At 43.1% G+C, this 18,157-nt stretch overlaps 1 protein-coding gene across 2 annotated transcripts in view; it reads left to right on the top strand.

Moving 5' to 3' along the window:
• The window catches only part of dlg3 (discs, large homolog 3 (Drosophila)), a 71,104-nt gene extending 53,160 nt beyond the window's left edge, over positions 1–17,944 (top strand). For both annotated transcript variants that reach the window (XM_087799849.1, XM_087799850.1), the window contains 11 exons: positions 8,125–8,239; positions 10,875–11,051; positions 11,113–11,188; positions 12,459–12,558; positions 14,371–14,412; positions 15,181–15,231; positions 15,337–15,438; positions 15,504–15,676; positions 15,743–15,855; positions 15,929–16,020; positions 16,619–17,944. In XM_087799849.1, coding sequence (XP_087655975.1) covers positions 8,125–8,239; positions 10,875–11,051; positions 11,113–11,188; positions 12,459–12,558; positions 14,371–14,412; positions 15,181–15,231; positions 15,337–15,438; positions 15,504–15,676; positions 15,743–15,855; positions 15,929–16,020; positions 16,619–16,725 — 1,148 coding nt within the window. In that variant the 3' untranslated portion in view covers positions 16,726–17,944. The remainder of the gene's footprint in view (positions 1–8,124; positions 8,240–10,874; positions 11,052–11,112; positions 11,189–12,458; positions 12,559–14,370; positions 14,413–15,180; positions 15,232–15,336; positions 15,439–15,503; positions 15,677–15,742; positions 15,856–15,928; positions 16,021–16,618) is intronic.
• The last annotated feature ends 213 nt before the right edge of the window (positions 17,945–18,157 follow it).

Here is an 18,157-nt window from a genome sequence, read left to right as displayed (position 1 = left end):
TTATCCTAGTGTCTTAAACTGACTTGAATCCTGCAGCAAAAACAACCATCAAACAGACAGAACTGATCAAAGACATGATGTCGTCTCAAGGTAACACCTATGGTTGAGGATCCTCAGGTTCTCTGGTCGTACGAGTCGATCAAGTCTCGACAGACTCGACGACACCTCGTCTGTCGTCTCCGTCAACATGTGTGCGACGCAAACAATAAGTCACTGTACAGTAACCTGACATCTGTCAACGTGTCACGAAGCTTCAGAACCACCTGTTTGTTGAAGGTCCGGTCAGAGTCCTGTGACTTTAAACCCAAGAATCCATTTGATGCGTTTCCTGCGATTATAAACAAACTCCGGTCCAGGACGAGTAAACAAAGCAGACGTTTAGCCGGATCCACTCGGGATGTTCTGGACAGAAACGTTTCTCGTCGTTCTCTCCAAACACACTGAGAGCTTTTCATTCGCCGACGAATCATCTCGAGTCGAGACTCAAAGACGATCTTTGTTTTCTCCAGTCTTTGCTGCCTTTGTCGGCTCTGAAGGACGCACGGCTGCGAGTCCACAATAGTGAGCGACCGGACCCGAGTCCTCGTCAATGATTGACTCCTCTGATCCCCCCGTCGGCGGCGCGAGACCAGTAATACGTGCTAAGACAATGCCCCCCCGCCCGCCCCCCCGACGACTCTCTTAAGTGGCTTAATGGAGTAGAACCGAGTCTTTAAATCACATTTGGTGCAAAACAAATCCATGAAGGGTGTGTTGCCTTCTGCTGCGCCTCCATCGCGGCGGGGGGGTAATCGGCCTTGAAGCGGCGAGCAGATGAACTTGAACGATGGTTGAACGGGTCGTTTCTACGAGTGTAACCCCCGCTCACATTACAAGTACACGCCTGCCTCGTTGCATAACTGGATCAGAAGCAAAGCCACAGCCCCCCCCAGCACCAGCACCAGCCTCTGCAGAAGAAGAAGAAGAAGAAAGAAAGCCGACTAATGAGGACACGCTGTAGGAGCGAGAGGTACAGAGTAGTCCCAGATTCTGTCGCCGTCCCGTCCTCCTGTGGGTCAGTCCTAAAAATACTGAGGCTTTAGCGGCTTTAACGTCTGACGTGACGTTAAAAATTCATGTTTATCTTGTCGTCCACGAGCACACGCCAGGTGACTCGCTGCTGAATATAACCTGTGCTGGTCATGTGACGCTCACTGCTGGTCATGTGACGCTCACTGCTGGTCATGTGACGCTCGCCGTTCTGGTCCCAGAACCGAAGCGAATCCATATCACACTCATTGAACCACTCGTTGATTTCTTCAGTTCACCGCGCAGTGACTTCCATGTCTGTTCTTGAAGTTGATTTTGAAAGTACTTTTAAATGTAGGTCGTGTTATTATTTGTCACCATGTTGTTGTTGTTTTGCTGGTGGACGCTGTAGAGAAGCTACGAGTTTGATCGGTTTGTAAATATACGTTTCTAGAAGTGTTTGGTTTCAGGTCTGTGTCAAAGGTTTTATTGAGTAACAAATGTCTCGGTACTTTCAACTCCAGAGAGTTGACCTTTTGCTGCTAAAGTACTTGTTTTTCTTATCCACATTCAGGGCCGTTAGCTGCGTCATCTTATCGTGTTATCACAACATTATACCCAAGACAGTAGGAATATCATCAAAGTACTTCTAGAGCATCTTACAAATGATGGATGAAATGAAATATCTCTAACAGATCGACACTGTAAGAATGTTTTTTTCTGTCAAATGCTCTGGTCATGTGAGGTACGCCAGTGAAAGGTACGTTCTAGCTTTTATTTAGAGAACAGTTAAGGTCAAAGTTCACTCATGTGTAGTATTGTCCAGTACTTGACTCTGGTGTTGTGATAGTGTAGTAACAAGGATATATGTGTAGTATTGTCCAGTACTTGACTCTGATGTTGTGATAGTGTAGTAACAAGGATATATGTGTAGTATTGTCCAGTACTTGACTCTGGTGTTGTGATAGTGTAGTAACAAGGATATATGTATAGTATTGTCCAGTACTTGACTCTGGTGTTGTGATAGTGTAGTAACAAGGATATATGTATAGTATTGTCCAGTACTTGACTCTGATGTTGTGATAGTGTAGTAACAAGGATATATGTGTAGTATTGTCCAGTACTTGACTCTGGTGTTGTGATAGTGTAGTAACAAGTATATATGTGTAGTATTGTCCAGTACTTGACTCTGGTGTTGTGATAGTGAAGTAACAAGTATATGTTTGTAGTATTGTCGAGTACTTGACTCTGGTGTTGTGATAGTGTAGCTACAAGTATGTATGTGTAGTATTGTCCAGTACTTGACTCTGGTGTTGTGATAGTGTAGTAACAAGTATATATGTGTAGTATTGTCCAGTACTTGTCTCTGGTGTTGTGATAGTGTAGTAACAAGTATATATGTGTAGTATTGTCCAGTACTTGACTCTGGTGTTGTGATAGTGAAGTAACAAGTATATGTTTGTAGTATTGTCCAGTACTTGACTCTGGTGTTGTGATAGTGTAGTAACAAGTATATATGTGTAGTATTGTCCAGTACTTGTCTCTGGTGTTGTGATAGTGTAGTAACAAGTATATATGTGTAGTATTGTCCAGTACTTGACTCTGGTGTTGTAGTATTTACAGACCACATGACTCTTGATGAAGTCGTAACTACTTCCATTTGTTTTTAAACCAAAATATGTCCAAACATCAGCTTTAAAAGCTGCTGGACTCACTGTATCCTCTCGTACTCAGTCAACATCCTTCCTTTAGCTGTCGGGGACGTAACAACTGCTGCCATTTAGAGGCGGGAAGATACAGTATTATATGGATCAATACTAATGTCGTCAGATGACCAGTAGTTTCTTATGTTTCCCTCCATGGATGCAACATGGAGGACACCAGACCTCCTGGTGTGTAGTTGTGTACCTGTGTAGACGTCACAACTTGTACAGGTTCAAACTTTCTTCTCCTCTCAGCTAGTCTTTGTCTCCCCCCCTCTCATGCTGCCACTTCTTGTGATGCATTCTTGTCTCCTGAGAACCCAGTGGGTCGAGCCTGATGACGGCTCCACTGCCGTCCCATTGAGAGGACGTTGCTCCTGGTTACAGCAGTCAGGCGGTGTCTAGTTACCTCACCTAGCAGCCGCTGGATTGTCAGCCCGAGGCTCAGATCCACGTTTGTTTTCAGGCTCCAGCAGGGAGTCGAGCCGCTGACCTGCAGCCTGTTTTCACACCTGTTCTGGCCTTTCTTTGGTTAAATCCAGGCGTGTTCTTGTTTTTGAAGGCTACTGGTTCCTGCTGTGGACTTTGATCTGCGGTTACTGTCTATTGATGATTAAACCTTTAGCTCCGAGATATCTCGTACAGTATCTTCTTATCTCCTCGGACCAGAGACACTGTTGTTGTCTAAAGCACCGATGGTTCCGACCGGGCCCACGAGAAGTTCTTTACCTTTATTTATGTAAATGTGAATCTATAAAATGGACCATAAAGAAATGTAGTTTCCACTTTTTATTTGGTCTTTACTCCGTTATTTACTTCAAGAAACATCTTAGGACATTTTTATTTGGCTGTTCCTTGATTTACGCGAACTCCTGTGTTGTTCTCAGTTTTATCTTGACCTTTAAAGTATATATTTTATTGAATATTGTTTTTATTGTTTAAGTGCTTTGTGACCCTGGTCTGGAAAAGCTCTATATTAATACAAATGTACTTACTTACTTACTATTTCTTATTGTATCACATCAACCTTTAATTAACCAGACATTTTATTATTATTTTAAAGTATCAAAACTTGTTTTCTCATAACACAATATTTGATTAAGTTGTATTTGTTCAACAGGGAAGTTATTTTTCTTCACGTCGATGTGTCTCGTCCTTGAAAACGAATGTAAAATAAGATGATAATTCAATAATAATATAGTTTATCTTACATTTTCCATATGAAAACAAACTCATTTCTGAATCAGAAACTTTGATTGTGTTGGAAACACAACATAGGATTTTATTTGTGGGGTCAGTAGAGAATAGAAGAAATAACATATGTATGGGCTCATATTAAAATAAAAAGGTAATATCGAAGTATAATAATTTATATTTGTTGACGACGTACGAGTCACTTCAGCTCATCCTCTCTTCATGTGGCCTGAAGAAATGGAACTGTGTGTCCCTGTGACACAATGTTTTGATGTTTTCAAAGCTCTCTCATATTTTCTACAAGTTGTGTTCGACCCACTTTTGAAAGTAGCAACTGTTGGTTTTTCACCAGGTAGCTTCAGTTCTGAGTCATTCAAGCATCAACGCGTTTCATCGTAGAAGAAACTTGAAGCAGTTTCTTTCAGCAGGAAACTGAGAATCAACCGTAGACGTGTGTCGGTCAATCTTCACATCAGTGTTTGTGGCGTCAGAGTCGCTCTGTCAAGACCATTTTCCCAGCATGCATCATCACCTTCTGAATGTGTACAGAGGTGGAGAAAACTCTTGAGGTCACACACTGAACGTGTACTAGTAACTATCTACTCAGTGAAGATTGAACTTAACAAGCCACTGGATAGAATTGTTTCAGGTTCGACGTCCTTGTTCTCGTGCTCTTGTTGTAAAAGATCCATTTCATGAATCTTCACTTCTTTCTTTTCTCAAACCGATGGTTATTTTTGTGGCAAATATGGATTGATAATATTTTAGAGTCTCAACTGATTTTGAACTCAGTCTCAGTTCTAGTGGAAACGTTACAAACACAAGATTTTTACTTGGTGTGATTAGTTACTTTGTTTCTGTTCGAATTGGTCGTAAAAACTGGTGTAAAAGGTGTCGTTCAGAAACTGGTAATGAAGTGAATCCAAATTATACAATTTAGTTTGAACTTAAAAGTGTTTAATTTAATAAAACACCTAAAATAAATACAGACAAAAGTAATCAAAACCCACAATATTCACTACAATAACTGCATGTTTTTCTTCACAGAGAAAACCACGTGTTTTCTGTGTTTATTTGTTCATTTAAGTGATTCTAGTTGAGTGTTCACGATCAGTTGAAATGTCCCACCCTCTTGAACGCAGCATAGAAATCCCTCCGTCATTTTTAAAAGTTGTGCGGAAGGAAGTCGCAGAAATTGTGTTTCTTTCCGTGTCTCTCATCCTCTCATTCATTGTTGATTTATTTCAAGTAATAACGTTTTATCCATCATAATATGTTTGTCATTTCATTGGTCCATCAGGATGATGTTGAAAACGCTCGTATCGGTGCCTGATTAAAACCAAATTATTGTTATTGCTGGATCTGTGGCTGGATCTGTGACTGGATCTGTGGGTCAGATCTATGACTGGATCTGTGGCTGGATCTGTGACTGGATCTGTGACTGGATCTGTGACTGGATCTGTGACTGGATCTGTGGCTGGATCTGTGACTGGATCTGTGGGTCAGATTTGTGACTGGATCTGTGACTGGATCTCTGACTGGATCTGTGACTGGATCTGTGGCTGGATCTGTGACTGGATCTGTGACTGGATCTGTGGCTGGATCTGTGGCTGGATCTGTGACTGGATCTGTGGCTGGATCTGTGACTGGATCTGTGGCTGGATCTGTGGCTGGATCTGTGACTGGATCTGTGACTGGATCTGTGACTGGATCTGTGGCTGGATCTGTGACTGGATCTGTGGCTGGATCTGTGGCTGGATCTATGACTGGATCTGTGACTGGATCTGTGGCTGGATCTGTGACTAGATCTGTGACTAGATCTGTGACTGGATCTGTGGGTCAGATCTATGACTGGATCTGTGGCTGGATCTGTGACTGGATCTGTGGCTGGATATGTGGGTCAGATCTATGACTGGATCTGTGGCTGGATCTGTGGCTGGATCTGTGACTGGATCTGTGGCTGGATCTGTGGCTGGATCTGTGGCTGGATATGTGGGTCAGATCTGTGACTGGATCTGTGACTGGATCTGTGGCTGGATCTGTGGCTGGATCTGTGACTGGATCTGTGACTGGATCTGTGACTGGATCTGTGGCTGGATCTGTGGCTGGATCTGTGGCTGGATCTATGACTGGATCTGTGACTGGATCTGTGGCTGGATCTGTGACTAGATCTGTGACTAGATCTGTGACTGGATCTGTGGGTCAGATCTATGACTGGATCTGTGGCTGGATCTGTGACTGGATCTGTGGCTGGATATGTGGGTCAGATCTATGACTGGATCTGTGGCTGGATCTGTGGCTGGATCTGTGACTGGATCTGTGGCTGGATCTGTGGCTGGATCTGTGGCTGGATATGTGGGTCAGATCTGTGACTGGATCTGTGACTGGATCTGTGGCTGGATCTGTGGCTGGATCTGTGACTGGATCTGTGACTGGATCTGTGACTGGATCTGTGGCTGGATCTGTGGCTGGATCTGTGGCTGGATCTGTGACTGGATCTGTGACTGGATCTGTGACTGGATCTGTGACTGGATCTGTGGCTGGATCTGTGACTGAATCTGTGGCTGGATCTGTGACTGGATCTGTGACTGGATCTGTGGCTGGATCTGTGGCTGGATCTGTGGGTCAGATCTATGACTGGATCTGTGGTAAACCTCACTTCCTGTCATTAATCGAGAGGATTAACGCGTCACAGAGTCGGCGCGAACGTAACGTGAAGAATAAAGAATTAAAAGATTATCTTGAACTACATGTGTTTCTTCTCAGGGATCAATGATTATTGAAAACAATCTCATTGATTATTTTCATCAATATTACGATCAGACGTGCATTTTTTTTTTTCAACGTCCACTTTTTTAGTTTTTCAATAAATAATTCACTTGACAGTAAAATGTATTTCTTTGTGATTGTTAAGATGAAGGTAAAAATCTTTTTTTAAGATGAATAAATAAGTTAAGATAAATGTAGGTTTTATTTAGTTACTTTAATTACACTAAACATAATATTTTTCACTGCAAATACTTTAAAAACTTCTGCAAAACAAGGTAATACGTGTGATGTAAATACATGTATTATTCAATATTAGGGCTGCACGATATTTGTGTCTAGAATTGCGAGTAATGCGATATTTTTTTCTTTAAAAAAAACTCAAAATTAACACACAAATCAACGTGAATACTTTCAAAATTATAAAGGTCCAAATATTTACACGTCTTGTCTTAAAGTTGCATTTTCCATTTTTCTACAAAGAAAATGACTCAAGAATTTCTAATATTGCATTAATTTTCCTTGTATAACATGTTGAAGATTCAGGTTTTGAACCTGCACATCTTTTTTAACTTGAAGCGTAAAAGTATTTCTTATGTGCGAGAGGACAGTTGATATCTTCCGTCGAACTCCTTTCTAAGTTTCAAAAAGCCATCGTTGCTTAATTGTCTAAAAGAGTGTATTTATGCGATATAATGTGTAACGTTGGTTAGTGCTTTGAATTGTTTTTATACGGATCGACAGAAGCAACCGATTAAATTTATAGTAGTTTGTGAGTTTGTCTTTTTCTTTATCATCTTTACAAGAGTCTTCTGTGCAGTTGTTGATATGATGCGTAAAAGTAAGGTTTAGCTGCATCTGCTGATATAAAGTAATGTATGGAATTTATAATATCTGAATCGTGTGATTGTACAAGGTGATCAACTTTGAAGTAGCACACACACACACACAGACACACACACGCACACACACACACACGTCAGGATGTTTTAAACACTGGAGTCTGGTTCTTTCATCCGTCACACCATCATCTTGAGAAGTTATTTGTGTTTTATCGTCGTCAACTCTGTGTCGACGTCTGTTGCAACGTGTTGAGACGCTGTTATCGTTTTATGATAACGCCGCTCGTAAGTCACGTGACTACAGGCCCGAAAATGATGTTAACGTAAAAGTCAATAACGCTGCAACCTTTGCGATATTAAAATCACACTATTTTAAATGGCGATTATATGAACTATATGGACTCTCTTCACGTAGAGGAAGTTCACCTGCAGCTGCAGACTCGCTATCATAGATTATCACATAAGTCGACCTGGTTGTTCCAACAGTGAGCTCTGCTCGCTCACGACCAGCTATGACGAGGATTCACACACACCTGCTGACTTTTGTACGTGAAGTTCATGGAAACATGTCTCGTCCTCGTGTTAACCAGCTTTTCTCTGCAACATTCCAGAGTACAGTCGCTTCGAGTCCAAGATCCACGACCTGAGGGAGCAGATGATGAACAGCAGCATGAGCTCGGGCTCAGGATCCCTGCGCACCAGCGAGAAACGCTCCCTCTACGTCAGGTGAGACTCGACCTGTAACCTGTAACCTTCCACGTCGTTCATGAGTAGATGTTCATGTCGTCATGTGACCTGTGGAGGTGTCGACGGTCACACGGACAACCAATAATACAAGTTTTGAAAAATCAATTTTAGAGCTGCTGTTGACCAATGAGACGTGTTTGTTTTGGTCATGTGACTCTGATGCTAGACTCTGGTGTCAATAAAGTTTTGAGACTTTGAATAGCGAAGACTTACGAGCTTCTATGTACGATGTTTAAAATAAACATCCATTAAACCGAGGATGTCTGTATATATCTAACCTGAGCGTCTCACAAATAATCACTTCAAGTCTCGTCAGCGTTGAAGGAGGCCCCGGGTCAGACCCGGAACGTGCCTCCAGCTAAAGAAGGATTCATGGGAGAGGGAAGTCTCCAGTGTATTCTTTGACTCTCGTTAAAGGGGTCAAGGTTAACGTGTGATGAGCATCAGCTTCTCTGTATTTCCTTCAAAAGCCACATGTCAGCGACAGGATTTTCTCCTCCGTCTCAGTCACGGGACTCTAGGCAGGCCTGCTCTCGCCCCGCCTGCTCCTGTGACTAATCTCCAAGTTATGTTGTAAAAGCTGTCTAGTTAGCAGCCGCGGCCCACCAGCCAGCGCTCAGGAATGTGGAGGCGTTAAGCCTGCAAGGTGCGCTCCTGAGCCCAAAGAACTCCGTCCTGAGCACGACTGAGGCTCATGGTTTGATTCCCAGCGTCTGTTCGAGTCTTTCCTGTGAACCTCCGCAGGATCTGGTCTGATTCCCGGACGACAGATTTTGAGCCAATGTTTTTTGTTTTTTTTTTACTACAGTTTCCCTTACTTTTCTCCTCAGTGACAGAATCGTTAATGATCTGTCGAACTCAAGACGAAAGAGACTTTTAAAGTTTAGTTAGTATTTAGTTCCAGTTTTAACCGTGTTCAGATCCTCTGAAAATTAAATGCATTTTTATTCCATTTTTCCAAAAACTGGGAGATTTTTTTCTTCTGGATGCTTCTTGGATTTGGGAAACCTTCTGGGCCGGGTATCAACCTCGGGTTCTTCAGAGGCACCGACCCAAATGCTTCGGTACCAAAGTATCAAAACATGTTTGTCGGTTCAATACACACGAGCGACCAAAGGTTGATGCTTTTCTTCAGCCCTGAAAATGTTCTTTATTTCTTTCTGTAACATAGTACAATTCCTGTATTATATTGAAAAAAAGTATCTTTCAGAGACCAGTATCCTAAGTTTACCAGTATATCAAGTTTTCTGTAGCGTCGTTGAACATTTCTCTGGATACCTGGTCCAGACCCCATCATCTACTCTGACCTGAGGTTTTACAGAAGACTTTTTAAAAATGCTGTCAAATAGGAAATATTGTTAAAAAAAGTCTTTGCAAACATTAGTTCCATCAGTCGCTCGTGGATGGATGTGTGATTGTAGGTCAGTGAGAACTTGTCGAGTGGGTTTGTGAAGGAAAGGCTTGTGGTTCTACCTGAGAGGCAGGATCCTGTGAGCTCGGCAGACGATCAACACGTATTCATGGTGGAAAGAATTTGCAAACGGAGAAGAAAGATGTGACGTCTTAGATGTGACGACTCTAACTTGTATTGACGACACAGAAGGTTTTTTTTTAGTGAGTCCATTTGTTTAAGGTTAAAGTAAATGTTTTTCTCCAATATCCTCTTAGTTTAAAAAAAACATTTTTTAATTTCATGAGTTGAAATGAAACAAACGTAATTAAAGACTGGAACTGTGGCTGAAATAACATATTGCGTTGTTTTTTAAAGAGATTTTCTTTTAATACGAACATGATTATTGAAGTTTATTATCTTCAAACTCATTTAAAAAGTGACCATCGTGTTAAACAAGTATCAATAATGTGTAAATTGATCAGTTTTAACCTTGAGTTGACGGTGATTGAATGTTTCGAGTTGCACGGAATATGTTTATAGTTCTTTACTGGACGCGTCCAGTGACTTCGGCTCAACTGTCGAATCAAAAAGCTTGTGTTGTCGTCGCCTGCAGTTTAGCATCAAAGCTTCGATTTAAGAATATTTGGCTCTGCTGCTCATATCCTCACAACCTCTTGTGTGCTGTGATGTTTCTTCGCTGAAAAGTCGTACCGTATTAGAATGAATACGCTCCATTTAACCTTTGAACTGATGGAAACCTAAAGCTAGTTGTTGCTGGTGCAGCTGTTTGTTTACATGCTGAGGTCACCTTGACGACGTTACAAACATCATATAATGACGTTACGATCGGATCATTTCAAAGGTGATTCATTTATTTATCTGTAAAACCTGATCATTAGCAACATCGCAATCTAGATGTTAAGATATGTTTATTCTCGCACACAAAAACTTAAAGGTCATTATTGTGCTTTTCTTGTCAAAAGACTGTGTCAAAGGTCACATGATTGCTTTGATGTGACCAATTAGTTTGTGAAAAGGTGAGATTATTGGATTTTCTTCAGCTTTGATGTGTTTTCGTCACTACAAGAACTGATACTGTGACACAAAAACCCGACTGTTGTGTTGATGACGATCATGTATCACAGCATCGTTTTGTTCAAATCCTCTGATTTTCGACGGAAGCGTAACCGAACACCCGTGGTTTTTTGTTTTTTTGTGTAGAGCTTTGTTCGATTATGACCGGACGAGGGACAGCTGCCTGCCCAGCCAAGGCCTCAGCTTCTCGTACGGAGACATCCTGCACGTCATAAACGCCTCGGACGACGAGTGGTGGCAGGCGCGGCTGGTGACGCCGCACGGCGAGAGCGAGCAGATCGGGGTCATACCCAGCAAGAAACGGTACTCCAGGTCGAACCTGGTTCAACTCTTGGACGTGTCACTAACCCAGCGTCCTCCTCAGGGTGGAGAAGAAGGAGCGGGCCAGGTTAAAAACGGTCAAGTTCCACGCCAGGACGGGCATGATTGAGTCTAACAGGGTAAGTGCAGGAGCGTCAGCTGTGCCTCGGAGGCTCCCTGGGAGACGGCCTACTTCCCCCCTGAACGTGGGCCGGCACCTGCTCACTGAAGCTCACACAATAGAGTCGTGCGACTGCAGACCCAACCGTTCTCTGACCCCACGTGACTCCACCTGGTGTTTGGATCAGTGAGCAGACGCCGAAGCCTTCGCGTCCTCTTCATCCATCACCTGCTACTCATTCACATCGTTTTGACTCGTATGGTTTCATTTGTTTTGTTTTTATTTGCTTGTGTTAAAGTAATGGTACAAAACCTCCAAGTATTTCATGTCTGAAAACGTTTCAATAGTAATCACGGTTCATCATGGTGAACTCCCATGATGCCCTTCTACACACGGCTCTCATTAGTCAAAGCTGATTGGTTGCCAGAATACTGTTTAAATTCAATGTCAAAAGTCATCAACAGCTGTGATTGGTTGGCTGGGCGGCAAAGCATTATGGCATTGTTGAGAGGGATGACGTTTGTTAATGTTGTTGATTTATCTTTAGTGAAGTATTAAATGGTCACTACTTTGTGGATTTGTTTAACGTGTGGAGTTTACAAAACGTAAAGCTCACCATCTTGAGGCGCTCATGGATCATTTGGTTCGTTTGTAAAAAAGCTAATGTGGCTCATTGTTAGCTCCACAAATCTATCCAAGTGTTTAAGTCGTTAATCTCTGGCATGGTTCTGCGTTTGAGGGTCTGATCAAGTCGATCTCACCTGAGCTGTGGAGTTAAACTTGTGTTCAGCGTGAGAACGTTCATGGTGTTTGAACCTGAGACTCTTGTCCGTCAGTATCATCTAGAAAATGAACTATAGTTCAAGTTAAGATAAATACTTTACAAATAAAATGAATCAAGTAAAGGAGCGACGACTTAATCTTCTCTATTTGTGTTTCTAAAGAGATGAAGATCTGCGTGTTAAGGTAACGGTGAGAAGGGATTAGAACCTTGTGTTTATTTACTCTACTGCTCCGAATCATCGGCTAAAACCCTAAATGTAGTTTTTTATGTTGTTATGACACATTTTCTTGATGTGTTTTGAGGCCAAATGACTATTTTGATGTAATTCGTGGAATCAGTTCAGAAGCAGACGGTTGTAGTTTGTGAAACATGGACGTGAGTTGTACCATTACTCTGCTGTTGTTTTGTATTTTTTGCATGCGTGTCGAGTACAGTCATTGAAAGCCATTCTGTTTCTGTTTCACCCTGTCACCCCCCCCCCCCCCCTCACCCACATATCAAGCAGCCAGTCAAAGTGAAGCGCAAAAAAAGCTTCAACCTCTCACGAAAGTTCCCGTTTTACAAGAGCAAGGAAAATATTGTGCAGGAGTTGGTGGAGTCTGAACGTGAGTATCGGCTGCTGTGACGCTCGTGTTTGGCCAGTTCCTCCTTCACGCTTCAGCTTCCCCTTCAACTTTCATCTTTCGCTCACCTCCAGGGACCTCCTCCCGCCTCACTGTCCCAGAGAGACCCTCGCGGTGACTCTCTGGTGTGTGTCTGTGTGTCCATCGATGGGCTCCAGAGGAGTGTGCGACCTGTGTGCGTCTGCCTCGACGGAGAAGACGCACACATGCCGGGCTCACACTGTGCTGCTGCTCCGGTCGCTCGCCGACCCACGACCCCTTTAACTCTTCGCTGCTCAACATCCTGCTCTCCTGGGGTGTCGGGTGGAGTCGTGGGCTCGGGCCGAGCCGGGCAGCACCGTGTGTTGGCGCCGCACTCCTCTCCCTCTCTGCCCCGGCTATCACTAACCTCTTCTTCTTCCTGTCTGCTCTCTTCTCTTGGTTCTGCTCTCACCCGTCGGGACACCTAGGACTTCCCCGGGTTAAGCGATGACTTTTATGGATCAAAGAGTTTGAGTAAGTGTGTGGTTGTACTGTGTCGAGCTCAGAGAAGAAGTGCTTTGTCACTGCAGACCACGCCGAGAAAACCACACACACTCTCGCACACTCTCGCACACACACGCACACACACACATTGAGATTTAACAGACCCTCTGACGCTCGGTGACACCATGATCCTTCATTTATAAAGCCACAGACACTTCCTGTCATTTTAAGAAGTCCGACATGTCGACGTGAATCCAGCATCAAAGACGTTTTTCTCCAAGAATCGTGCCTCGGAGCGATTTAAACTTTAACTAATGTAGAGTCTTTGACAGAAAATGTATAATAGAACATACGCCCCAGAACAGGTTTGGTCTCCACACACCATGACCCGCTTTAGATCAGGTCTGCAGGGGGTTCTCGGAACGTTCAGGCTCAAGAGACTTTACTTCTGTAGCCGTTTTTAAATGATTCTTCAACGTTGACGAGTGAGACTATAGACCACATGTGTCGAACTCAAGGTCAGATGTTTGGCTGAAAATCCAAGTGGATTCATGTTGATACTGTGAGCTATGAAGATCCCAGTGTCTCAGATAAGATGAGGAAACAGAGTTATTGACTTTAACAATCATACAAACATCCAGTACGAGCGAAACAAGAGGAAATGAACTTGATAGGAATGTTTGTAAAAGCAGAACAAACCGAGGTAAAATAAGACGGATAAAGCCTCTAAAATGAAAAGACAAGATCAGCTCATACTTCCTAAGGTTTGTTCCGCTCGTGACCTCGACTTCTAAAGAGTTTGATGCTATAAACACATTGAACGTGAGTTTACGTCTCAGAGATTCACACCAGTCCTAGCATGTTGTTGTTGTCGTTCATAATTCTGATAACAATATCTTCAAAGAAAGTATTACTTCACACTAGAATGCTGAGTATTACGATCGTGGTCAGTCTTCCAGAGGAGGTGTTTGGAAACACAACACGGCTCAGACCTCCGTGCTGTGGAGACGAAGCCTTCTTGATACAATCGAGCGCCACAGGCTCAGATCTGGAGCGGAAGGGAAACGCGTGCGAGGGAATCGCCGGCTGTCGCAGGAAACTGTTAATTTCCCATTTGACGCGAAGCAAAACCACTTTGAAAATATCATGAGAGCATACAAACAGGACCTCTGCTTTTCTTTCTCCCTCTTTTTGTTTCGTTCTCCTCCAAAGTACTTTTAGGTTAGCGTAGCATCCCTGTTAGCATCCGAGTGTCATGTTGTGAAGAATGAAGCTGCTCGTCTAACCCAACGGATGATCCGTAATGTTTGGTTTCTCCTGCTCTTCCAGAATGTCTGACGTCCAACACGAGCGACAGTGAAAGTAGTTCAAGTGAGTGTTTCGTCTACACAAGTTGTTTAGCAACACTTGCCTCTTTCACATCCATGTGTAATGACTTGTATGTTACATCAGGCTTGAACCTTCAAAACAGATCAAAACAGCGTCGTAACCTGACCTTGAAAGAGTATCTAAAACGAGTGTGAATCTTCTGTTCACTTCCTCATTCCGGCGATATTAACTTCCACAAGCCTGTCTTTGTTTGGAAGGTTTTCAACATGAGTAACTCTTGCAACTCCTGATATTTCCCGTCCATCAGGTTCCTCGTTTCCTCACTGGAATTTCCTGAAGTTTCACTTTGTTTCACGAAACTTTAGAACACGTCGTGAACTCTTGTGCGTCTTTTATAAAACAGTTGTTTTCTTTGTGAACTAAGAAATGATTATAGCTGTGTTTTTCTTTCCTTTACAAATGATGATTAAAAAATATACTTGTGTTTTCTTACAAATCAAGAACATATTTTTGAAACAGATAGATATGATTATATCTGTGATTCTTTCCTTTTTACTATGTGATTACAATCATGTATTTTAATTTTTTATTTTATCTTTGAAGTTAATCGGGACTAGATAAGCTTCAAGCTTCTCCTGCTGTGTTCCCTTTCAGGACATGCATGTAATATGTGAACTATCATGAAATGACGAAATGAACCAGACTGTCGTGCCGGAAATGAACGACTCATTCATTCATTCATTCATTCATTCATTCATTCATTCATTCAAAACAACCGTGTCTGACTTGATTCTTGTGTTGGACCCACAGAGGGCCAGGAAGACACGATCCTCTCCTACGAGCCAGTCATTCGACAAGAAAGTGAGTCGCTTGTTATTCCACCATCATCTTCAACAGTTTCAGCATTAACGTCAAATAAACTCATGTTTGTTCAATATTGTGTGTGTTTGTATATCTGTTCTCCAGTCCACTACACAAGACCTGTGATCATTCTGGGCCCGATGAAGGACCGAGTAAACGATGACCTCATCTCCGAGTTTTCCCACAAATTCGGCTCCTGTGTTCCTCGTGAGTTGGAGGCTCGACGACGGATCCACTGCCGACAGAATCAAAGCGTCTCCTCCTCTTCGCAGACACGACCCGTCCGAGGAGAGAGAACGAGATGGACGGCCAGGACTACCACTTCGTGGGCTCGCGGGAGCAGATGGAGAAAGACATTCAAGATAATAAGTTCATCGAGGCGGGACAGTTCAACGAGAACCTCTACGGGACCAGCATCCTGTCTGTCAGGACTGTGGCCGAGCGGGTAAGGATCCACTGTGGTTTCCTCCTCCTGCCGTAAACGTCCGGTGCACTAACGCCCCGTCTCCAGCAGGGGAAACATTGCATCCTGGACGTGTCCGGTAACGCCATCAAGCGACTGCAGCAAGCACAACTTTACCCCATCGCCATCTTTATTAAACCAAAATCCATTGAAGCGCTAATGTGAGTGGAGCTCTGCAGAAACCTCCTCAGGACCAGACAGAAGCTCTGACCGAGACTCTTCTTCTGCTTGCAGGGAGATGAACAAGAGGCAGACGTACGAGCAGGCGAATAAAGTGTTTGACAAGGCGGTGAAGCTGGAGCAAGATTTCGGAGAATTTTTCACAGGTACGAGCAACTTCCTGTTTGAACGACTTGTTTTTGGTTGTTTTCAGTCTTAGTGGTGTTTAGTACAAACTGTTTACTCTCAGTTAATGTCGTCTTTAATTGAAGAAGGTGCAGCAGATATTAATGTTCATTAGAACTTCACTCATTTTCTACTCAACCTCATGTTGACTAATGTTGACTTATCTTCAGAGTAATCTGTTCTTTTTAGAGTTATAGACAAAAATATTTGTTCATTTTAATGTAGCGACTTGAGATCAGTTGTCTTTGTCCAAAAAGACAGCTTTGTATTGTTGCTTCACTATTGCTTTAAACAACGAGTCTATTTCAGACTAAAGACCAGATTCTTAGGTGCATGACTCGAGGCGTGTCTTCATATCATTCCTTGAGACTCTTGACTCTGGAGCTTCAAGGAACAACTAGAATTATTACACGAGCCTCTCGATCTATTTCTGAAAAAAAAATGTAAGGTTTCGAAATGCGCCTTATTGTCTACAAAATACACTGATTCTAAACTCTGGCACAGGAACACCCGGCATAGACTTAGACCGTAGACTTGATTGAAGTGAAAATGCCTGACGCTGGTGGTCTGTGTGTGCAGCTATTGTACAGGGTGACTCACTAGAGGAGATCTACAACAAAATCAAGCTCATCATCGAGGAGCAGTCCGGTCCCTACATCTGGATCCCGTCCTCGGAGAAGCTCTGAGCTCCCCACCGTCCCGTCTGCATCACCGCAGAGACCCCCCTGCCCCCCCCCCCCCCCCCACACCTTCCACCCCAGAGACCCCACCCATGCCTAAATAGCCCCCCCCCCCTCTCCTCACCTCCTTTTTGCAGATATGTTTCATATCAAGTTTTAGTGTCATCATTATGTTACTCTAAATGAAAAGAAGTCTTATCACCATTACTGTGACTGTGCACACCCCTGCATGAGTTTCTCAACATCCATTCAAGACTGGAAAATGCCATTTAGAGGAAGCTGAGCGGAGCGAGCGGGAAAAGGGAAGACGACTCCTTTGACTGATGATGGGAATGTTTTACATGAACCTGGAGTTGGGATTCAGAAGCTGCAGGGGGACAAAGACTAATCATATCAAGTTGGAACACTGTAAATGTTCATCAAATCACATTTGAAAAGACGATGAGAAGTGAAGACAAATTGAGGATTTTTTTTTTTCTTCTTCTTTGATCCCCTAAACTGACTGGAGGTCTGCCGACGGTACGGATCAAAGAGTCGTCGCCGTTCACAGGAACTGGTGATCTATTTATCACGAACCAGCTCGCGGCTCGTCTGCCAGTGTGTCCGTGCCGCCGCCCCAGACGACCCGAGAGGCGTGCGTTGTGAATCTACATTTATATTCTAAAAATCACAAAATAAATACTAAAATCCTACTGAGATTTTACTACATATTAAAAGAAACTACTGTTTTTTCACTTCACTAGAATTGTCCATTTGGAGGGCTGTTAGATTTCTGTTTCTTTTCTTTGTGGGACTTTTTTGCTCGTGGTTTTTAGCTGCTCTGTAAAAGGACGGGGGTAGAGACGTGTAACTGGGCTCTCTGCAAAACACCAAACTGCCTTACATCAAATACAAATTCTTGTTTTGTAACTACCTGTTGTCTGTGAGGGAGGCTGCAGATGACGGAGCAGGAACCAGATCAAACGCTATTTTCTCCTCATTAGAGTAAGAAAAGAAGAGGAGCCTCCGAGCGCCTTCTCCAACCATTCAGTCTAATTCGATGAGCCTCCCAAAACACACGTTGAGCAGCAGACCACCTTACACTCTCTGCCTTCTATGAGGGGCTTTTCTCTAACGGAGTGGTCACATGGTACTGTGCTATCTGCTGCCATGACGGCGGCCTTATAACGGGTAGAACAAGACAATATTGTATTGGATGTCCTTAATGATTAAAGAGTCAATATAACCTGTTTTGAATTGTCCCCAGAACCAACACTAAAGTTGTTTGATTCATGCTTTTTGTGTATTATTGCTCTGCACGAGGGTCAAAGAAGCAAAGGATCCGCCAAATACACCTGCTGGCTTTTTTTTTTTTTTTTTGGAGCAGGGTTGCTAGGATGCCTGAATCAACTCTTCCCATTGGATCATGCAAGACCTGAAGAGTCAATCTTGGATCTTT

The sequence above is a fragment of the Callionymus lyra genome, chromosome 9 (assembly GCF_982586985.1).
Source record: "Callionymus lyra chromosome 9, fCalLyr1.hap1.1, whole genome shotgun sequence".
Lineage (NCBI taxonomy): Eukaryota > Metazoa > Chordata > Actinopteri > Syngnathiformes > Callionymidae > Callionymus > Callionymus lyra.
This window is presented reverse-complemented; position numbering and strand designations above follow the sequence as displayed.